The sequence below is a fragment of the Ailuropoda melanoleuca genome, chromosome 16 (genome assembly GCF_002007445.2).
Source record: "Ailuropoda melanoleuca isolate Jingjing chromosome 16, ASM200744v2, whole genome shotgun sequence".
NCBI classification, from domain to species: domain Eukaryota; kingdom Metazoa; phylum Chordata; class Mammalia; order Carnivora; family Ursidae; genus Ailuropoda; species Ailuropoda melanoleuca.
In genome coordinates, this window is record NC_048233.1 from 15,453,932 (window position 1) to 15,478,515 (window position 24,584).

Genomic DNA, 24,584 nt, shown 5'->3' on the forward strand with positions numbered 1-24,584 from the left:
TTTAATTGAGTGACAATTTAGCAATGGTATACCAGTAGTTTAAAAAGATAACACTGCCGTGTAAGGGAATAGCTCCCTTTGTTCATACTGGCATCATTATGGGGCTCTATGACCCATGATCACTGCACACTAATGCACGGCCAGTAAGAGTGGGCTCTGGAGACACAAGGTCTGGATTTGAATCGGAGCTTGGCCATTTGCGCCTTGGGAACCCCAGCTACATAATTTAATCATCCCGTGCCTCAGTGTCTCTACTGTAAGTGTAATAATAGTTACAAAAGATGAGATTTCATCTGTAAAACACTTGGCATAGTTCCTAGCTTAAGGAAAAGACTTCACAAATAGTATTAAAATATAAGATACACAAGGGCAAAGATTTTTGTCTGTCACTGCTGTGGTCCCAGTCCTTGGAACTGTATCTGGAAGGCAGTAGGTCCTAAAAAAATATTTGCTACCATCTGAGTCTCACTTTGGTTGATTTCATTTTGCAATGTTAAAACAAATCCTCATAATTCCATTGTTATTGGAATCTACAACCTATGTATTTTTAAGGGTTTTTTTGTTTGTTTGTTTGTTTTAACCATTCAATGAATTTCTTCCTTTATTTCTAATGAGTCACTTTTTGGCATAGAGAAAACTACAAATTCTATTCACCTTGTCTTTTATTTAGCTACTCTGACAAATTTTCATATTGATTCTTGAGTTTTCCCAATTATCTGCAAGAAAAATAATTTGCTTTTTAATATTTATACTGATTACCTCATTTTCTATCTGTTACATTAGCTAGAACCTTTAAAACAACATTGAAGGAAAGTGACAATATTGGATATCCCTGGCTTTTTCCTGATTTAAATGGAAATGACTTCAGCATTTAACTGTTTTGTGTTTGCTATTAGGTTTCAGTTAATATTCTGAACTTATTTAACTGCTTTCCTCCTATTTCTCTTCAGCTAGAAGTTTGGAATGGGGCTGAATTTTCTCCATTGCCTTTTTGTCACGTGTTGCTATAGCCATGCTGTTTCCCTTTTAGTTTGATAATGTAATGAATTGGGTTGAAGCATGTCCCTGCATTTTAGAAATAATCTACCTGTTCATTTCTTGCTTTCTAGAAATGATCTTACCTATTCATTCCTTGCATTCTAGAAATGATCTTACCTGTTTCTAGTGTATTATTCATTTTACACACTGACAGACTAGTTGCTAATACCTTTCAAGTTTTCAAATCTGGAATCATAAATAAAGGTAGTTTCTATATATTTTAGTATTCTCTCTCTCAGGGGAAGGCACTCTATTAGAATTACGTTAATTTTTTCTAAGCTGAGTTTTAGATATTCTGAGCTTGAGTTTCCTCTGGAACATTCAACTGCAGATACCAAGTAAGTTGCTAGCCGTCCATGGCTGAAGCCTGGCGGAGCGTAATGGAAGGCAGGTGCAGACTTAGGCGCCATTGCAAAATGAGCAGGAATTAAAACCATGAAGACAAATAGCTCCTAGAAAAAAGGAGTTATACCTCAATATGATAAGATCTTCCTTCACTCTTTTAAGTGACTGATGAGGATGAGACACCCAGAAAAAATCTGAACCGTGTAGGATCATGGCATGCCAGACAGTAGAAAGCTTTTAAAAGGGTGATCGGCACTATTAAAAGAGAAAAGGAAATATAAAATGACCCTTGAGAAAATATCCACTTGGTTTTAGCAATAACTAGATATCGGGGACAGCAATTTCAGTAAAGGACAAGCCAGGTAGCAAGTGGAAGACGCACGATAAGGTTGAGGAAGTCTAGATGACGAGGATAGATTACACTTTTAAAAAATTTGGACAATAAAGGAATTGGGTAATACCAAATATATTCGGGAGAAAGATTTTTTTTTTTCAGAATGGGAAAGTTTATAGCATATTCAAGTGTCAAGTGTCAAGATTTTCTTGAAGACGCTAAAGATACCAAAGAAAAAGGAGATACTTCATAAAAAGAAGACCCACAGGATATTGAGAGGAATGGAGACCAAGGCCATGGGATTGGTCTTAAAAGGAACAGGGAGACTTCACCCACAAAGAAGAGATAAAATTATTTTGAAATAAATGGAAAAGTAGATGAAATGTAAATAGTGGCAAGAAGCTGATTCAATTCAAGCCTAATGGCTTCAATTTTGAAGGAGGCAGCAAAGGCATCTGCTGAGAATGAGAAGACACGTCAACTGTCCAAAGAAAGGGCCGTCAGGGTTGCTGTAAATGTTCAGCAGAGTTTAGAAGGTCATGGGTATGGATGGTGGCCAAGGACAAATAAATGATCCATCCCTAGAGGCCAGGTGAGAGGGGAAACCAATTATTTGTGGGAGCATCTATCTGTATTCTATTTGTTTCCAGCAATGCTCAGCCATGGTATAGGAATAGAAAAAAAGTGCTATCACAATGCCAAGTTGCCAGACTAGAGCCTCGGTGAGCACTACACTAGAAGGACAGCCACAGCAGAAGAGGATGGAAAGGAGGCTCACATGATCAACAGTGGGATTCAAAGCTGGGCAGGGAAGAACAGAAGTCTGAGAGATTTGACCAAATCAGGAGAAAAAAAGACATACTGGGAGAGCTGAATGTCTGAAATCAAAGAGCAGTTGTATTGCGAGACAAGACAAACTTCTGGAGTTTAGGATTCCCAAGATGGAATATTTTTCTTTAAGGACAAGAACCTGTTTGCAATCTTGGGAATGGAGGGCTGATGTTCAGTGGTAGGGATAAAGAAGCTCAGTAAGTTAGGGCTAGGATTCAGATGAATCAGCTACAAACTTTTAAAATCTCCCCAAATTATGGCAAGAGAGAAATGACAGGAGTGAGAGAAAGGGTAACAGTTAGTGTAATCAGATTGTATGTGTTTTATTGGACAATGCATTTTCATTAACGAGTGGTGATGGCTGTGCGTATCCAAGATAATGCCAGCTTTCCCCTCTGGCTTCCTGAAGTGTGAGATGTCAGAATAAGGAGTCCTGTGCCCTACTGACAGCTCCCCTAAAGGAGAGGCAGGTTTCAGTTAAAGCAATAGATGAAACTCAGTTAAGACAATGCTTTGATGGAAAAAGCATCTTGCTAAAGACTGTGGATACAGCAAAGATTATTGATGGTGACATGAGGTTTCCAGAGGACTCAACAGAAAAATGTTGAATCAAGGTAATGGTAGAAACATCCAGCAAATGAAGGAAAAAATGGAAATGAGAGGATTAGAATTAATGTTGGCAGGTGACAGGGTGGTCGTAGTGAATCTACTTTGCATCTGGTGATGAGAAACTACAGGGTTGAATCACGGGGCCTCAGAAGTACATGGCCTCAGATATCATAACTCTGGCACAGGGAGGGTTCCAGAATGTATCTTGCTTAATCTCAGGGAAATTCTAATGGCCATGAGAGCTCTTTTCTCAGGGGAGGCTGCCTCCCACCTCCCAGAGCGGTGATTTCTCCACTGTAGCTCTTCCATTCCAGTTATTGAAATTATTTCATTGCAGTGATGTCAAAAATCACCCTCACATGAAATATATAGCGCCAGATATCATAATAAAAATACGATAAGAGAATATAAAAGTTTGGAGAACATATTAACGTATCATGCCATTCTGAACAGTTGTTAGAAAGTAAATTTGGATTTGAGCTTCCCAGAAGACAAAGAAAAGAGGGAAAATGTAAACAATGTATGATTCACAAGGCCCAAGAAAAACACCATTTAATCAGTTAGAGTCCCGGGAACTTTTCTGACTCTAAGAGGGAGTGAAATTTCAGCAGTGTCCATAGGACATTGTGTGGTGCAGTAAACAGAACCCACAAGAGCATCCCTAAGACACTGACAATTTTGCAGCTGTTTATTAAAATGTTCTTTAACACAGGATAATGGCAAAACCCTGATGTGCAGTGCTGTGAAGAATTTTGAGGTGTCAAGGTCAAGTACATAGCTCTCTGGAATGATCCAAAGCATATCTTTTAAAACTATCAGAAGAAATAGCTTAACATCCGGGTTTTTCAGGTAATCTACCATAAATACTATTTTCTTCAGACAACTTAAAAAACGAGAATTGAAAAAAGAAGCATTTGAAGTTGTAACCTCTAGTAAGAACACAGAGTATGGAGATACCATGATATAAGAAAGCCTACATGTGGAATTTTATAAATATAACTAAAGCACACGCATGGAGAGCCACTGCCTGACTGTGCCAAAGAGAGCCATGGGTCACAACCTTCTTCAGGAAGGATTTCTGGGTTTTCTGCAACACAGCTGAGTCACAGAGACCCTGGACAATGTGTTTGGGCAATTTCACAATAATCATTATCTTCCATATTCACAGGAAAATTATGTTGTATAATATTTCAGATTCAGGCCAATTGAATTCTGGAGGACATCTGCAAAAATACTGCATTTTGTCTTCAGACGTCCTTTTTTGGCAGGACCCATTGCCTCCAAAGGCCCAAGCCTAGATGTAGCACGAAGACTATACCAACAGGGTACAGAACGCAAGACACACGTCTGCGATTCTCCATAGCGGTGGACAATGTTTTTCTACTTCTCTGATACCCAAGTTAAGCTCCTTGAAGCTCAGATTATTTATTGCATTACTTTTGTAACCTTTCTCCCAAAGGAACATGTAATCCATACACAGTTGGCATCAAATACTACTGGATGGCAGATTTGTTTTTAAAATGGTAAAATTAGATAACACATCTCATCTAAATTCATGGAATTTTCCCCCCTAATAATAGAGCCATGTGATAGCTTAAAACACACATGCTCTATCATCATTCAGTAGCAGTTTATTCATTAGAACATTCTGCACTCTTCTGAAACTCAGCATATTTCATCACATCTCATATTTGGTTATTTTCCTTCTCAAAAGGCCTTGTTACAAATCCAATGCATTTAGCTACAAAACTATGCCCATAAGGGTACTTGGACAATAGCTTACATTTTAAATTGTAGTAATTGTGGGTGCTGCTGACCTGTCAATCTCAAATATATTTATAAACTGCACACACAAAAATGAAATGAACAAAGTGATTCAGATTAACCAGCTCTGACTACACATTTTAAGAAAATCACTGGGTGTGCCTAGGATCCCATGATAACAATTTGTTACGCATCAGAATGTTACAGCTTTCTAAATGGTAAGTAACTGTTTAAAAATTCTGAAGCATTTTAAAATGTTTCACTTAAACATTTCTGCAATAAAATCTTATTGAACTGTTGCTTTCATTAATTTTCTACAGACTAGAGAGCAAGGAATTCAAGTTCGATTTTTTTTTTCTTCTAACTTTGCCTACTACCAGCAAATAAACTGTGCCTCTTTTTTAAATAAACCCCTGGCCTTGAGTTTTGGCCCCTTAATAGTAGCCTACATGGTTGACTACCCTTGGTGTTAAATTTTCTTAAATTGTATTTCTGTCAGTGTATCATTTTTTTAAGCAATGGACCCTATAATAGCAAGCACTGGTCTGTCAGGAGCGCATTTTAACAGCACGACACAAGTATTTTTCACTACAGGAGACAAACAATGATATGTATTACATGCAGTAAACACTGCCTTTGGTACATAGGGTTCTCTTAGCATTTATCTGTCTAAAATCTCACTGTGTCCTGAATAGGGGGTTGTGGGGGAGGGGGAGAAACCCTCCCTGCCTCATACTAATGTTGCCAGTGGCTACAGTATAGCATTAGAAAGAGTCACTGCCTTGCCACATTTCTCAGGAAAGAAAACCTTGATTTAATATTAAAAGAACAGAGCAAGGCAGTTTAGCTCATGCTTACAGAGTCCTTTCCTTTCAACTACCACATCTTTCTGTTACAACTCTTTCCCCAAGTATCCATACTTCCCCCCCTCGTAGCCACGAGTATGAGTATCACTCCCAAACAACTTTCAATCAAGCTTAAAAAGCTTTTTAGAAGTAACAGTGCTCTCCAAATTGGGCGTGCATAAATCCCAGGGATGCTTAAACAATTATCGGCATTTCTATTTCTATTTATTGTATATCTTATCCTTTAAAAGAGTCTAATTGAAAAAATGTGCAACGGAGTATTTATGATTTGTAAATATACATTTAAAGTAAAGGCGTATACTTAAACTTCTTTAGGAATAAAGGTACATAATCAAAATGTTTAGAGAGTGTTGTGAAAAAGAAGCCCAGTGAGAAGATACTGGCATTCAGTCGTCCTTGCCACCTGAGGAAAAAGCTGCAAACATCAAGACTATGCAGGAAACCTAAAGCAAGCTGCGATTTTATATATAGTTTTTCCCTATGGGATAGTCAATGTAATGCTTCACAAGGGCCATAGAACTTTCTCATGCTAACATGTGGAGAGCGTGGGCACGTTAGATATTTCAGAAACCTACCATCTCAGGGACAAAGAAAATCGCACGTTCGATAATTCCCCCCAAAGATTCCAATTCATCTTCATTTATGTAAAATATACTATAATCCTAATTTAATAAATTCTAATAATATCCACCGTGAAATACTTTTTCCCATATGCCTTCAGGTACACATGGCATTTCGGCATTTCTTCATCCCTCTTCTTTGTAAATGAAAAATTGATAAAAGATCTTATGACAGTAGTAGCTTCTCATATTCCTGATTACTAATCATTCTTAAACAACATATCTTAATCCACTTCTTTAATTTTCTCCTAATGTTTAATTTTCCAACTATCTTATCTTCAGAACTCAGCGCTATCCTTTCTTCATAAGAACAGAAACTCACATTGGAGGGTCCATCAATGTGTTCAAATCTTTCTCTATGGTGTTCCCTTGACACTCACTGACAATTCTAGGAATGGGTCTATTGCTCCTATTCACAGATGGGTAAACTGAGGCTTGGAGAGGTTGAGTAACTCGCCTAAGAATATACAGCTGAATGTAGGACAGGGCAGTTTCCACATCTGGACTCAGCACCATTATGCTACTTGACGTGTCTAAAATCGAAGGATTAGATCTAACCTCACCTACTTTGGAAGATGCTGAGGACATTAAGAAGAACTGGCGTGACTTTTATCCTTTCATAAAGCGAGACAGAAAGTAAGAACCAGCAGATGAATGCACCATAACAGCAACAGATGACTAATTTGCCATTAATGATAGTTGGTAGGGGAGGGGGCAACACCCAGTGTGGTAGAACAAGAAAAAATACAGCGTAAAATGATTTAAAATACACTGGTTGTGTTAGAATGAATGTAGGATAAGCTTGTGACTGTAAAAAACCGAGTTGTGGTTAAAAATGAAAGGCTCTGTTTACTACCCAGCAGATAAATCCTCAAAGGAAAATCGAAAAATTTTTTTTTCAACTTAAAATCTGAAAATGTATAACTTTTTCTCAAGTCACTGCGGAAATCTACCATTGATCAAGAACACAAGTCATTTAACACCTTTAGCCAAATAAGCAAGTGGTCTCTATTAGCAAAGACAATTGCTAGTTTAATAATTACTACTACCAACATTATTTAAATAACAAGCAAACTGTCAGGTCAAGATCAAGCAACTTTTCCTTAAAATCAAGCTCAAATTGATGTGCTCTGGTAGGTGAGAATCACAAAATGATTAGGAATACAGGTCTTTAACTCAACCAAGACAAGATGGCAGGGCCTACAGATGTCCCATCTACCAAAAAAATAGGAGGGCTGCTAGAAATTGTAACAAAAAGAAGCACTCAGGATGAACAAGATGACAGTAAAAATCAAGATTTGTAAAGCCATTTGGCCACCACCTTCTTGTAGCTTTCTGAAAAACAGGTTTTGGATTTCTTTGTGTTGAAGTGTATTTTCAACGCTCATCCATTCATGCTGTGCCTCTGTGTAAAATTTCCAGGCACATTAGTACAGCTTCTCAGCCAATCCTCATGATCCATCCCAGCCCATTTTATAAATATAAATACAGGCTCAAGTACTTTGATTTGTATTTAAATTTTAAAGTTTTTTTTTCATTTTTAAAAGTAAAGACAGTTTGTACATACAAATCCCACTCTCACAAACAGAAATGCATATTCATCTTTTAGTTTTCAAGAATAATCCTTAGCACTTCTTGATGTGAAACTAAAATTAGTGAACTGGGGTTAGGTTAGGAATGGGAAATAGGAGGATAAACAGAACGTTTATGTAACAGTTGCTCCATCTCATCAAAAATACGATTAAATAAATTGTTTTAAATAACAACAGGACTTTGATACATTTCCTCTAGATGGTGGATTTGGAAACATTTACAATAATTAAATATGTTATTTTAAATATTTTATACTAGAAAATAATTTAATAAGGCTTGGCTTGACTTTTAAAAATAATGAAAGTTATCACCCTTCAGAGGCCTTTGAAAAATCCACATCTTTGCAATTTTTATTACCCAAGTATTCAAAAACTATCAATTACGCTGTGATCAGGACAGAGCTTAACAGCATCTTTGGCCATGGTGTTATACTCATGCATGCTGTGTTGGTAGCCTTAGCTTATCAACATGGACATTCCTTTGTATTTCACCTTGAAATACTACCATGTATACATTGTCCTGATGAGTTCTGTAATCCCAAATGGAATGCTGTCTGGAATAGCTTATCTCAATAAGCTTCACAGCAATTCCCACACAGAAGTATTATCACTTCCTTATGGAACATTTAGAAAAGTATAGGGCATCTTGGTTGTAACAGCAACAGGGAATACCATGGGACCACCTAATGGTTGCTTCTAATCCTTGTCTCTCTGCTTTTACTCATTTCAACCATACTAACATCCTTGATGGTCCTCAAACACATCAGAAAAGCTCCCATTGCAAGGACTTTGTATGGGCTCTTCCCTGTGTCCAGAATGTCTTTCATCTACAACCCCGTGGCTGGCTCCTTCACCTTTTCAGTTCTTAAGTTACCACCTCAACAAGAACAATGTTGAATGAGAAAATGGGGACCAATGACATTAAGCATTTAAAAGGGGTGTCAATTTTACCTCTGTTGACTGTACCGATATCTGTGATAAGAGAAGAAAACAATGCAAATTGCATGAAAGTTACAGAGCTAACTTTCCTTGCATCCAAAATACAACTTGCATCCAAATACCTTGCATCCAAATACCTATTTGCATCCAAATACCTTGCATCCAAAATACAACTATGAAGCTCAAAGCCCAGCTTCTGTAATAGGACTACTAGCTCACAAAAGGATTTTTAAAGAGCCCAATTTTTATATATTATTTATAACCTCTCTTCCTCAAAAATTCTTCTAATCTCTTCTGAGTATACCTCTTCTCATTCTCTATATTGCTTCCCTGGGACATAACTAGGCTTAACCTCTTTACATATTTTACTTAGTTATTGAACAAAAAATAGTGACGACGTCAGTTGTAGAAAATTTGAAAAATCATTTGCCCTTAAGTTCTTCCCAAATTTCTCCTTCTGTCTACCTTATTCTTTACATAGTAAAATATTAATAACTTTGTTTATATATTATATAAAATCAATTAGAAATATAATATTCCACATTCATTATTTATAGGAATGAAGTATTGATACTCAAATATTCATTAAGTAACTAAATGGTTTCATTTTTTAAATGTTAGAGAGATAGCAAAGCGTGTAATCACAAATATAAACTCCATTACTACCCACTCAATAAGGACGTGCTGTGGAAAGAGGGGATTCTTGTAGCTTAGGAACTTTCCAAATTTTTTTTTCTAATAAATAGCCACAGAAAATACTAGTTTGTAAGTTTTAAGGCAATTGTATAACTTATAATTTCTTTGTATCTCCCAAAGCACAAATGATCTCTCAGTGGAAATTCACATGCAATACTTACAGGCTTTAAAATTATGTTCATAGTAGAGTTGAACTTCTCACCTGGAAAATACAAATAAACCTGCCCACTGAAACTAATACTCATATTTAGTGTTAGAAGTTATGACGGCTTTTTCCATTTACCTCTCTTACTCCGTCCCCCATTCATCTAAGCAAAGTAACAGGTATTAATCACTCATCTCACTCGGTCTAATATATAGCTATCGGCCAGAATATATTTTTTTTGAGTAGTTGATAAACACAAAAGAAGCATCATGTTTCATGCCATAGGTATTCTGAAATGTAACAGCCCTGCACCTGCTATTTTGGGGGAAATGGGAGCCATCTATTAAGGGACATCACATAAGAGATTTTGAAATGTTGTAACAACAAGGGAACAAAATAATTTCAAAAATAGTATGACCCTCTGTTGGAATTTAACAATAAAAGCATAGCATTGTTCCAAAAGTTTTAGAACATGAGAATAAACTAGCAAGTCCAAAATGTTCTTTTTCCTCTTGAAGTTGCCTGTTGGGATCCCACAACATAAATGTGATGGGAATTTATTTTCTCTCAGTGGTATTTAGATTACTATACAGTGTTCACATTAGCACATTTTATGAAGTTTCCTTCCCCTTTACTAGTCCTTGTCATATCTGATATTTATGTTTACTAAAACTGATTTTCTGTTTTTATTAGTAGGATGGGTTTAATGTAGATGATGTTTTACTGCATTAGTAATAACAATTTTATTTAAATATGGCTTTGTTGTACTCCTCTGCAAATAATCTTTGAATTCCTGAGAGTCTTTTATTTTCCCTGTAGCCCAGTTGGAGAGTTTTTAATATTAAATTGAATCATAACAACACATGCTGGTTAGAGTCTAACTTAATACATGCAGCTTAATGTTAATTTTCCAACTTCAAATCAGAGATCTGACTATTCCAAGATGATTATTTATCTCAAGTGTGATTTTGTTTTAAACTAGTAAAGTCCACAGCTAGAGATTTTTGCATCATAAAAAAACTGGCACTCTGAAGGAAAAACAAATTAGCAAAAGATTTGGAATCTTTACATAACTATACAAAATATTATTGAGGTGAAGATGCTCTATCAAGAAGTTATGGTAAAAGAAGGAGAAGGCAGAAAAGGCACAGGTGAATGCACAGGTGACTGATGTGGGTAGTTTGCGAATACAGTAAATATGTTTGATGAATATAATAAAAGGGTGTGCTTAGGTCCTAACTCCTTTAGAGGAAAGTTATCAATTAATATCAATAAAAAGGGTCAAAAAAACCTCAATAAGCTTTAAAGTAAGAACTAAAAATCTAAGTGCCACATTTCCTGCTTCACAATGTAAACTTCCACTTCAAAACAAATTTCTTATAAACAGCCTGAAAAGGGAAATATATGGTTAATCATTAAAACAAGTGTGTTATGATGGTAGAAACAGGTACAGGACAGACAGTATCAAACTCCATCAGAGCTGAGAAAACCAGAATTGGGTGATAAAAATCACAAGGGAATATACTTGAGCATTCTATAGTATTCTAAAACTTGTCTTTCCTCTTAGGATGGTGAACACCCTATTAGAATAAGTCAGTGCTCCAGTTACAATCCTAAGAAATTAGCTGGCATCAAGTATCTAATTTTACAAGTTTCAAAGCCTGTCGAATGATGGTGATCTGGCGAAAGTCAATCACGACAAAAGTTAATGTTCACTCTAAGGTCATACAGAGTCTACTATGTGTATGTGCAGCGTGAATATACAAACTGACACCTCTTTAATGCTTAACTAGGGGAAATTCAACATATCTGTAGGCGTAATCACTTGTATAAGCCAACAAAAAATTAAAATGAAAGAAAAATGCCTTTTTGAAGAAACATGGTTAATGCAAATGTTGTTTAAAAAATATCTGGGCAATTGAATAGAAAAAATATTGTTGTTTTTATTTTTACTTTCCTTGTTTTCAAGATCTCCTCCTGCATTGACAACTCTTATACTGATTAAAGTGAGAGATGTTAGCTAATTTATTTTGGAAGACAGGATGTGGTTGCAGTATATAATTCTGAGTAATAGAAGACATTCACAGGAACAGGAAAATGTTTTCAAACCAAATGCAAAAATAAGATTTCAATGCCTCCCAGGGTAATGAAGGAAAATATAATGGTTGCTTAAGGTGGTGTAATTCTTCTTTTAGGTTATATAATTTTTATGTGAGGCAAAAACCTGAACTACATAATACATTTCTACAATGCATATATTCATCAAAACCATTTACAAAATTACCACTTTCAGCATATTTTCAAAAGGAGATTCCTTAATAAATTATGTTTATGCAGTCAAAACACAGCATTAAAATTTATTATTAGTCACTTAATGGAAGTTAATGGTGAGTTTATAAATGAAATGCTGGCTTACTTTGATATACTCTAAGAGCAACCAAAAATAGAGATTCTTTCCCAGAGTTCTATGTATTTATAAAGTGCCAAATAAGCAATTTTAGCAACTCTCAAATGTAGTTTTTCCAGATGCATTTAATCCTAAATATACTTGTAGAAACAGAATATTTTTCTGCTAAGTCAGGTATGTCTAACTTATCCATCTCACGTGTAAAAACTATCCTGACTGAAGTATTCCATGCTTTATAAAAAGATTTTTAAAAACAGTAAAAATATAGAAACAGTGTGAATTATTTTCGCATTTTCAATATTCTTGAGGGAGGTATTTTCGATGAAAATATCTTGTCTATAAAACAAGCCAAAACCAAACACTCATTCACTGAAAATGGATGCATTACAGAATAAGGACAGAAAGATATCGTCGATAAATTTATAAATGAGACATTCTATATGTAGATAAAATACTTTGAACAGAGACTGCTGCAGAAGATTTGTCGCTTAGGAAGTCCACCAATTTTTCCTAAAATGAGGGGCACTCTCTCAAAGTATTGTACGAAACAAAACGATCGCTACTGATTTGTACTGGTCCTTGAGTAGTATATAGTCAAAAATGTTTGAAATAAAATTCAATAATGCTTTCCTATGATAAAATGTAGACTTAAAATTACAACTTCTTATAAAGCTTTAAATAAGGTAAGATCATTTACGAGGAATAGAACAATATTTTTAAGTGATTGTCTAATACACTCATATGCTAAAATATTTCGTAATACTAAGATTAGTTACACATTTAAATATGATAAAAATTATGATTATAATGAAGTGTTAAGAAAACTCAAACGAAGCTTGTAGAAAAGAAGTTCATTTGGGAGGAGTTTAATTGATTGTAAAAAGCTTCAATTTTCAGAATTCACAATAAAAAGTGATTTTTCAGATAATAATAATGCAGTGATTTCTGGGAAGTTATTTTCAACTGCCTAATATTAAAAAGAGGACAATGAAGGAAAAAAAAGAATAAACACTCTATTCAACACAAAAAAAGTGTCTACGCAGTGAGTTGTCAGATAAAATAATACAAACAACATATTCGTGCTTGTAATTATGTACTGATACGAATTTAACCTTATATAAAAATTTAGAGGCACCAGATTTGATTAGTGTGAAATAGAGTTATAGCCAGATTAATACCCTACGTAGCATTTAATTTTCATTTTCTATTTGAAAGTTATTATATTATTATATTAAAGCATGTAAAATTTGTAGTCAGCATAACAGTTTCAAATCCTTTCTCTTAATTGACCACTATGGTGGCACACGAAGCATCGTTCTCTCCCAGCAGCTTCATTTTAAACAAATCATTCTCAGATATAAAAATAGCAAATTACATTCAATTTTATATAAGGCATTTTCGGCTTCTCATATAGGAAGAGCTATATAAGCAGCTTCTATGCTATATATCACAGCACATGGCTTTGAATACATTCTTTGCTGAGACCCCATTCGGAGATACAAGATCTAGCCTTCAGCGACTTGATGCTTAAAATACACAAGAAGTTTTAGGCTTAACAAAAAAAATAAGCAAAAATCCGCCCAAACTCTTGAGTGGTCAATTCTGATATTCTTTACTGCCTCCAAGTTGAAAAGTAAAGTAGTTTGTTATTTCTCTGCTTCTGGCTTCTTAACACTTGCCACAAAATTTTAATTCTATGATTCCGATTACACATTAACTACTTTTTTCATATTTTCCAAACTGAAACAAGGATGATAGATAGATCAGCAGAGCCTAGAGTCCTGTGAACATCCTAAGACCGCTGTATTTATACAATAATTATTAATCTACTTTGGGCATTCTATTAGTTGTAAGCTCTAGTTCAAGGTACAAAGATGCTTCCCTTGTCTAATTTGTCATAAGTTCAACTTAAAAAATAAAAAAGCTACAAATGTGTTGGATACATTTTTTAACATACACATTTTCTAGGTCTTGGTGTATAAATATTGATGGGCAGATTGGCTTCATAGTTTAAGGCAAGAAAGCATGTTAACAGCGGAAGTTTTAAAAGTCAATCCCTCTGTTTCTTTATCTAATGAATTTCCGAAGGCAGAGAACAATCTTACAAACTGGCAAATTCTCTCTCATCAGATATGTGCGTTGTATATTTTACAGAAAAATAGAAGATATTATACCAGCCCCGTTATGGAAAATGAATTGTTAAGATCTGGAATTCAGTACATAAAGGGTAAAATCCTCTTTCTTTTCTTAAATATAGCTAATTGTGTCACGAAGAAGGAAAAAAATCTGAGAGAAATCATATTTACCATAATAATAGTTTCTATAACTCTAAGAAAATATCTTATGATTTAAATTCTTGTATTCATTATTCAAAGAACTTGAAAAAACATGTCATCACTACCACTACTCAAAGTAATGCAAAATAAAATGTTATAACTTCAAGACTCATTGTTCAGCATAAGAAGTGTTTTTCGTCTCCTTTTTTGGAAGAAGAAGTTAATTAGGAAGTTAAATACAATCGGCAAAAATATTTCACTCTTCTCTAAATAAGAAAAAATTATCTGGGCCAAGATAATACCTACAATCAATACTTTACCAGTACAGATAAAACTAGTTTTTTTCTTTATCATTTTCCATATTCTTACTTACTGATGCCTACCAATTTAGACAAATACAAATCTGTAAGTTATTTTTGGCTTGTTTGGTGCCTTAAAGAAATCACACACTATCCAAACACCAAAAACAAAATAAAACCACTTGTGCATAGGATTTAAATGGTTAAGCATCGACTACGCAAAATACAAAAAGGAAATGTGAGCTAAGGGAAACGAGAAAAATTATTTTCAAAGCTCCCGAAGACAGCCACAGAATATTACTTGCTCACTGATCATATTACAGATTTTGTGTAATTAATAAACAATTAGATAATAACAATTTTACATAAACCTTTATTTTTCTTAATTTCGTCTATTACCTAAAATTATGCTCTCACACAGCAGGCATCCAAAAAACATTTTTGAATGACTATACCATTCAAAGAAATTAATTTATAAATAAAGTTTACCTAATTGCATTTGTCTATCTGACATACAGAATTAGACTATTAAATTTCCAATAAGAGACATGCTGCTGAACATCGACAGTTTCACTGAGATACACACTTCTTATATAAAACTACATACCATGTCTGCAGCATAATCTATAACATACAACACAGTGTTTTAAACACATTCCAATCCCCCATTTCACCTCTACAATTTTTTAAGTATTGATGAATTACTCCCTGCCAAAGAAGTCACATTATATACAACAAACCCTCAGTTTAAATAAGGAATAAGCTTGCTGTTAACAACTTAGTTTGAAATGTTAACAATCCTTAGGCTGTTAACATAACAACTGGTCATTAATGTGGTAATGACCAATTTAAGAGGAAATTATACTCTGAGAAATGAATATATTGGCAATCAGGACCGGGGTTTTGATTTGAAAGAGTATGATTTTTTTTTTAACAAGTTAACGAACTATAAAAGTTTGAGCCTATCGGAAATTAAGTTATGTCATGAAAAAAATATCTATCTCAGAGAAAGATAAGCATTTCTGATACGGAAACTATTTTGATAACTCCCTTTCAACAAAACACTTACTGGAGATTATCAAATGGCAGTTTAACATCATATTTTTATTACCATCAAGAAGACTAACATAAAACAAGTCTCAGGTTTCTTTCTGAGCTTGCTGCTATATTCACAACTACAAAACAGTTTAACTCACAATACAGGGAGTTCATTGGCAAAGTATAAATTTTTAAAATCCAGCTATTTCAACAAACTTTCTTTAAATCTTACATAATTTTTATCTTTATTGCTTATTAGAACACCTTAATCTCGCCCAGACTATACAAACTCTTTGTTTTGGAGTTGTTGTTACGTAAATCCCCTTGACACACTGCAGTTGTAAACAAATATAAAAGTCAAAAAAAGAGTCGAAAAGCCATGACTATTGGTTAGTGAACTTAAAGCAAACTAGGAAGCATTGTTAAATCACTGAAAGCAAATGCAAACGCTTTATGTGGAAATGAGGCTCTAACTCACAATGAGCAGAGGAAAAATTTTTTATTTCAAAGAAAAAGTTCAAAGACTGAAGTTCTAAGAGAATTCACGGAATAAGTTAATTCTGATTAGTTGTGCCACCACAATAAGGGAAATCCTGGCTATACAGTCACTTCCCATTGTTGGCACCTTGCATGTATTTTGTGCTCTTGGAACACAGAGGACTAGTAACAAGTGGTCATAATTAGCCAGGAGGCTGTCAGGTGAGGCAGTCCTAGGAGGGGGAAGAGTAGAATCTGATAAACTGTTCTGGATTCACCCTTTTAAACTACCTCTACTCAAATGATATATATTTTTAGATTAAGATTAAATCAGACCAAGAAATAACTGAATTACATACAGGGAAGCACCAAATTCCCTAGAAAAGACTTCTCCAAATGACCAAGATGGTTAAGGAGCTACGGCTGATTGATAAATTTTGTGTCATAAAGGAAAAAAAATCAAAATAAATCGCTTAATGTCAGGCTAGAAAAATGATTAATTGTATCAAATATGAAAACCCATATGATGCCATATATCATTTCTCTAATTTGATAGGTCCTACTTTATTAATATATGTAATTTGCAGCTGAATCAAGTCACAAAGTTCCCTGAAAAGCAAAATAATTTTTCTTAAATAGAAGCTCATGTGTTGAGTGCTAAATGCTGGGAAACAGGTTTAGTGGGCTTCATGGTTTCTTAAGCAAGAACATATGAATTGTCCTCAAACTGTTCAGATGTTTCCAAGTTTAGAGAGTGGCTATCATCTCCCCGTAAGGATGGAGATCTTTACTGTGTTAATTTCCATAACACTACTGGCAAGTCTGAGGCTGTTACTGCTCAGTGATATCTTTGTGATGACCACTTGGAATGCCACTGAGGGTGGGGGGATGTATTCACACTTGGGGAAAGTTTTCAAAACCATATAATAAACATGCTAACAAACACCAGCTAATCTCAAACTGCTTTTCGTTGACAAACCAGAAACAGAAGATAGCTGAATAACTCTCGGGTCAAGCTCAGCCTACTTTGTCAGTTTGGTGTAAGACAACACTTACGTGCTGATTTCTACCAAATACATCCTTGCCGCGAACTGGAGGTTTCCTTCTGGGCAGTGGGATCACCTATTTCTAACTATGAGCATCTAGGCAGGCCAAATGGAAACACTTGAGATACGAGACTTTCTTGGCCATTCCTTGAGCAAGAATTTGCATACGAGGCACCTGGCAACATTTTGAAGGCTGACAGGTCAACGTCTTTCAGGAATATAAGCTAGTAGTAAGGAAATGAAACCAAAAAAAAAAAAATACACTTACAAAAGTATTTTAAAAGGAATCCAGTCATCACTGGTGTGCAAGGATAATTCCTACCTCAGATAGTCTCTGCGACAAAGGATAAGATTAGCTTTAGTGTACAGGGTGGAGCCCACCTCTCCCAAGCGACAGTCACAGCAGGCACACTTCAGGCAGTCTTCATGCCAGTATTTGTCCAGTGCCTTTAGAAGATACCGGTCCTTGATCTTTCGGTTGCAGCCAGCACAACCTTTCGGCTTGGTGTCTGGCTGGACTGAGAGCATTTGTATACCTAAAGGAAGACAAAAACAAGAAGGAGAGCTGGGACTACAAGAAGATGCCAAAAGACCTTAAACGAGCTTCATATTTAATCCTGAGTGTCTCAAGGAACGTTAGACTTTCCTCTGTAAGGGGCATACCAAAACCACACTCAATTTTTGAAACAAAAGGCTCAGACATTATAAAGTCCTTAGACTTTACATAAATCATTTAGAAAGTCACACATACAAAGTGGTGAAAATAACACATTCTTGGTGTATATGGTAAGTTGGCATTATACACACCAAGTTAAGCAACCTTAAATAATTTTGTAGAGTCCCCCGTTGTCTACATAGGGTGGTTCCTTTGGGAAGAAAATGTGAGTGAATGGCTAACAACGTTAAAGAAAGCTACTTAACAAACTAGTACAGGTACAGGCTATAAGAGTCAAGAATGAGTTTTTCTTTACTGGTTAGAAATTTGCTTGCTATGTGCTTGGTGGTGGAAGAGAGTGCACCCTTCTGGGATTACACTAACCTGACTTAGCAGTGGAGATGTTTATAGTTAAACACACAGTGCAGTCCTCCAAAAAGCTCACCAATACTATATTGCTTAGTTGCATCCAAATACTTCCTTCTGTGCTCTTGATATTTCAAATTATTCCTTATGTTAAAATTTTAAAAATGAATCTATACTCACAAAAACATCAGCCAGTGCCTCTATTAATGGCAGCTTACTTCACTGTATACTGCACGCTTTGATATAAAACTAAAGTACAGGATTAATTTATTACCATAAACATGTACCTATTTATTTTATAAGGGAAAGAAAAAACAACAGAAGGTAAAATCTAAATATATATAATTTACATAAACATATGTACATAAATATATTATACGCATATATCTATAGTGCACTAGACATAGGATGTTTATATATTTCAGAGATAAATCTCCATCAGAAATAAGGAGTCTAGCTGGGTTCTGTAGGTTTTACAACTTGACTGAAATTTTTTCAATGAAAGGCTATTCCCCTTTGAGTTTCTTCTTCTGTCCCAAGTGTCAAACATGCAGCTTAAAAAAAATAGAAAAAAAAGCTAGACCAACTATTCAGAACTTCGCATTTATCAAATAAGCCACTCTAAGCACTATGAAATACTGTAGACATTCGATTCCCAACTCCCTCATTTTACAAATTGTGAGGCAGAGGCCTAGGAGAGTTTAAGGACTCGCTCAAAACTGAATGACAGTGGAGTACTAGATTTGGTGGTCTCCTTACAGTCCAGAGATCCCGCCCCTAGAGGATGCTTCCTCTCCTACGCAGAAAGTTTTAAACTATACAAAACACCAAATGAGGATGCACTTGAAACAGTTCCAAGAAAAGAAATGCCAAGCTATGATCTTAGAGTATTTCCCTACTCCAAAGTAGCTAAACTCCTTTAGTTTCCTCTGGTGCCCTTCTGATGAAGGCTTCACGTCCATTAGCTTCACAATCTTTTTTTCTTTTTTAATGACACTGGTAAGAGACACCCAGGCACTGTACCCTCAGAGCTGAATAACTTTTCTCGCTACAAATAATACATGGATTGCACATAATATCGTTATGATGCTGAACTTCCATTAGAAAAGAACTTCTCTGGCAGAGCAATGGAAGAAGGAATGGCGGGGAAGAAAGCAGGGTGGCTGTTTTTTCTACATGATATGCATAGCCGTGGTAGTCGGAGCTGCAGGCTAGCAGCTGGATTTGTACCGAAGAGCAGGTGGTATTCCTATAGCCTGCTTTCTGTTCCTTTTCTTTGAAGGAGCTGAGGGTCTAGTGTAGATTAATCATAACCCTTGATAGCTCTGCTAAATCTCACTCTCTAGAACTTCTAACAAATGAAGTTTCTTTGATCAGAACTAGTTACCATCTTCGAGCAAGGTTCCACAAGGAATAAATCCCATTAATTACAGTACAGAACATATCCAAGTGCCTCTGCACCATATACCTGGGGGAGGGAGAAATTTTGATTTACGAAATGACACTCTGTATTTCACTATTGAAGACATCAAGAGACATGAGTGGCTATTCTAATTAGCTAATTTATAAGGCTATTAGTTTTTCACATCACAAAGCTGAAAGAAATTTTAAAATCCTTTTCAGTTGTAGCTCAGCCCTATTGCCCTTAGCTGAATTACTACCATCAAGCGTAGAAGGTCAGCTATCTTTATTCAAAACACTTTGCAACCAAGACAGGGAATACCAACATTTGGCACAAGTAACACTACCCTGCTTGTCTTCACAAAATGTTTTTGTTGTGTTGACATTTTAATTTAGCACTCGGAGGCCAATTAATATTTGAAACTCTTACTTTCTGTTTGGCCTTGGGCTTGAAGGAGTTTGATATTTTGCACTCCATCCTGGTACCTTCTTTTTGAGAACAGCATCACATTTCTCTTGGAGAGGAAATCTTTTCAATAGGATGCAAGTTAACAGTCGTAGAAAAAGAACTATTTAGTAGTCGCCACATTGCCACATACCTAAAAGGCACAAAGCATCAGCAGCCCCCCTCACCACCCTGAAGAGCCCGACTGGGTAGAGTTATGTGTTCGGAGCTGAGAAACATTTCACAAGTTGCTCATAGCACATCAGGACTCATAACTAGTTTTAGATTGGCATGTAAATTGTTCTGAGGGAAATTCTTATTGCCTCTGAGACCCTGCCATTCTGAGTTATTTGACAGTTTAAGGGAAATCATAATTAAAAAAAAGACATAAATAATAGCCTGTGCAGTGTGGTGTGCAGAAATAAGTAGAACCATTTCATTTAAACTCTGGTGAGCTTTTAATTGCCTGGATTGCATTGTGAGGCGGCCTAACGGTTGATTGCCTCCATTATGTTCCCTTGTTCTGTGCCATTCATCCGCGCAGTCTCAGCTTCAGTAGTTAACACAACAAAGTAACCACAACTCCACAACACACAGGGGCTTAAAAAAAATAATCATAATCAAAGATTTGCAGCACTTAGACACAGTCTTTTATATTTTTGGACTAACTACACATAGTGAATGGAAAACATTTTGTCCCTGTCGGAAGATTCACAGAGAACAATTTGGGAGAAGGAACAGGAAGAGGGAATACATAAAGGGGGTTGGCAGAGATGAGGTGCCTCAGGAAGATGCTAAAATGGGAATGCAGGTTCTGCAGCTGGGAGCAGTGACACAGATTAAAAGAATTTGGCCAACGTGGCCATTCGATTGCCAAGAGGTACCAAACAAAAGATTTTTTCTCCTCCTGCCCATCTTCATCCTCTCCCCAACCCCCAGACCCGACTGGAGAACTGGATTGGGCCTAAAAGCTTGTTTCTCTCTGTTCACTGGCCCAGAGCATCCCTATAGGCTGCAGCCCCCTAAGGGACAACAATGCAAATAGATGTCCCCAGATCTCAGGCGCTGGAGCTGCCTAACTCTGTTCTGCCCCTTCAACTCCCAACCCCCTCCCCAGCCTTCCACCACCCCCTCCCCTTTTCGAGCAATGGAGCTGGGAACCAATTTGATTCCCTTTTTCTCCAATGCAGCTGCAAGGCTCAGAGATACTGACATTTTTCCACTCTTATCAGTTTAATTACAGTTACCATGGCAGCAAAGTGCTAGTGCTTGGCAAAGGCCAACAAGAGATTTGCAAGACTGAGTTCAATTTTGATGCAGCTCACATGCAAAAAAAAAAAAAAAATACTACTACTAATAATAAAAAAAAATAAGAAACATACATACATTCTAACAAAGAATCCCTTGCGGAGTTTATGCTCTAGCCTTTTGTGGTTGTGTCTTTGCAGCCACACAGGGATGATTTGCAAAGAATGTAGCAGTATTTGTTGCACCTAGCAAGATTAATTGGTTTAAGCAGCAGTCTTTCAAAGCAGTTACAACAATAATATTTCGGATCTTTTTAAAAAGACACAAAAGCAGAAGAGCAGGAAAGCTTTTGAGCAGCCAAGAGTGCCAAGCGCCGGCAAAGTGCATCTATGATAGATTGTAACCTTACCAAAACTTTTCTCCTTTTTCTGCATGAGTTGACTTAGGCGTGCCTGAGTTGCAGCAGCTTCGCATTGAGCACCAAGCCCAAGGTAGAAGTGGAAGGGGGTCTCCTGGATTTAGCTCAAGTGTGGACCTGGTGCGCAGCCTACACTGCCGAGGACCGACTATTGTGAAGCCACTTTGGGAGCGGGTCGGAGTGGCGGCAGGGGGTGGGGGAAGGGACGAGGGCGGCCAGACGAGACAGAGCGCACACACAGAGCCCCTCGCAGTGTGGCAGTGTGCAAAATGATGGCGAATGACAAAGCCACATGCTTCCCTAACTCTGCCCGTAATCCTAAAATCCCAGCGGCCCCTTTTAGCTTCGTGGTAACAAATGGATTTGATTAAACTGTCACATGCAGCGTTAGCATAGCATATCATGTTCAATATGAAAAAGATCATAAATCTGACTTGTATTTCATAACAGCAATCTGGGTAGCCCCCGTAAAATTGTGCTGCATCAGTTTGAATCTCAACGTCGTAGGACATAGGCACCTTGTTCCAGGGAACCTCTCTCTTGTGGCCACTTCTCCCCACCCCTCCCCCCACACACAAATAGTCACTTTTCCATCTCTCAGGAACATTTTCTTATTATGGAAAAGTGGGGAGAGGCAGAAGTGTCGACAAGGACCAAAAGATTGCAATTTCAACTCTTGGGGGAGGGGGCTGTGAATTCCAGCAAGTGCATAGAGTGGGTCCGGAACCCACCTAAGCGCTGAATTCCCTTCCAATGGGCCAGGCCAGAGCGAACCTCTCTCCTAATTCCAAACTCTCCCTGCCCCTCGCTTCCCGGGAGTCAGGGGTGTGGAAATGCTGCGGCTCATCTTGAACTTTGACTATTACCCGCTCGAGTCGTACTTGAGACATTCCGCGCCGCAGCCGCTCTCCCTCCTTCCATCAACATCTTCCGCCTGCATCTATTTCATGTCTCATCATAAAAATAATGAAGCCTCACATGATTTAAACAAAACCGTCTCAGCAGAGCTGCAGCCCGAGTGAAAGTTGCAGTGCGGAGCTGGGCTGCAGCTCCAGTTTATGCCTCATTAGGAGAGGCTGGGGAAGAAAAAAATACCCACATCCGCACACGCACGCGCGCACCCGCAGACACACACACCACAAATAAGCCGACGCGTGTGTACACAGTTGCTGCACTTACCTTCTCAATTAAGCGATACAGGGGGAGGCCGTTCAGAAAGCACAGTGGCTGCTTTGTAGTGCTTCTCCTTGGGAAAGGTCAAAAAGAAGCATTGTTTGAAAAAAAAAAGAGGGGGAGGGAAATCTCTATTTTTTAAGTTTAAAATAATGAGGTCCTCAAGGATCCGCCAAGTGATGGTGTTGACCGCATCTGAGCCACAGGTGTCCTCCTTTTAGGCAACTGCAGTCCGAGGCTCTCTCTCCGTCCTGGCTCAAGACAACTTACCCCAGCAGCACGCGAGGAGCCGAGCTGAAGGAAGCCCCGGCTCTCAGCTGCAAAATGCAATCCCTTCCCAGCCAGACATAATACAGCCAAAGAAAAGGTCACTCAGTTATTACTGAGCCGGCGGAGCCCAGGCAGCGCTTGTCAAGACCACAGAGAAGCAGCTCCCTTCCGATTTAAGACTATTTACCTCTCGCCCCCACCCCTCCCTTCTTCTCTCCTTTCCTTCTCTCCCTCCCTCTCTCGCTCGCTCTCGTGTGCCTGTTCTGCAGCTCAGTCAAGTACAGCCGCCCTCGGAAAGTGCAAAGCAGCCACGAGACAGATCGGGCTTTGTTGCTAATTTCCCAGGGTGAAAATTTACAAGCCTGCGAGTGCAGTCAGCACAGCCACACGCATATGCTACTCACAAACGCTGGGGACGACCCTGCGCCCAAAAAGTGACCTCTGCAGGAGTCGACTGGAGAAGACCCTACCTCCTGGACCCGTCCAAAAGAAGTCCTGCGAAAGAGCTCCGCAGAGGGAAAGGATCGGTTTCCTAAAATAACCGGGGCATTTTGGAATAGGTGGCCACATTTAAAGCAAACTGTCTTCCAAAGCCATTTCGGAAGCTACCAATTATGGAAATTAAAATAAAGCAAGAGAATCAAACTGCTACTAGAACACACTGGAAAAACACACAACCCTCCTCTTTAAGAAATATCTGGGGGGCGGGGGTGGCAGCCCGGTCCCTGACTTCCATTAATGAACTCTCTAAAGTCGCTGCTCAGCAGGGCAGTTATGCCACACAAGCAGGGTCCAGAGCATGGCATACTCCCCTTCCTCCAATGGTCCAAGAACCAAACTGTGAACTTGTTTCCCATTAACCCATACTAAACCCCCTCCCATCCCCACTGATACACTTCTTGCAATGACTTGAAATCCTGACGATTTAAAGTTCACAGGCTAGAATAAAAACACCCAAGAGCACAAGAAACAGGTTTTCACAACTAACTTGATCAGAGCCATTGAGTTTCCTCACCATTTCTGCCTCTCTTCCAAGGCTTCTTTTAAAGGCCTTAAGAGGGTTTTTTTTTTTTTTTTATTGAAATTGGTTCTGGTCTCCCCAATCTCTGCTCCTCGTAACTTTACATCTATAAAGGCCACTGGTAGCTTTTAAAAATATTTTAGTTTTTCCATAAGTTCTCAAACTTCAAAGTCATCCTCTCCTTTTGGTGGTAATTATCATAGCATCCCACCAGATTTTATAAAGCCCTGTCAAAGGTCAAGTTCAATAACAGTCCAAATTTGAG

General features: G+C 37.4%; 1 protein-coding gene across 9 annotated transcripts in view; it reads right to left on the reverse strand.

The window, feature by feature from the left end:
- The window catches only part of LMO3 (LIM domain only 3), a 62,108-nt gene that overhangs the window by 35,352 nt on the left and 2,172 nt on the right, over nucleotides 1–24,584 (reverse strand). For 2 of the 9 annotated variants that reach the window (XM_034645446.1, XM_019799142.2), the window contains exon 2: nucleotides 17,645–17,858. In XM_034645446.1, the coding sequence (XP_034501337.1) occupies nucleotides 17,645–17,850 (206 nt within the window). In that variant the 5' untranslated portion in view covers nucleotides 17,851–17,858. Of the gene's footprint in view, nucleotides 1–17,644; nucleotides 17,859–21,846; nucleotides 22,406–22,721; nucleotides 22,930–23,034; nucleotides 23,102–23,298; nucleotides 23,589–23,702; nucleotides 23,741–23,768; nucleotides 23,916–24,584 lie in introns of those variants that run through there. The other 7 variants (XM_019799139.2, XM_019799138.2, XM_019799141.2 and 4 more) reach the window with 7 other exon arrangements.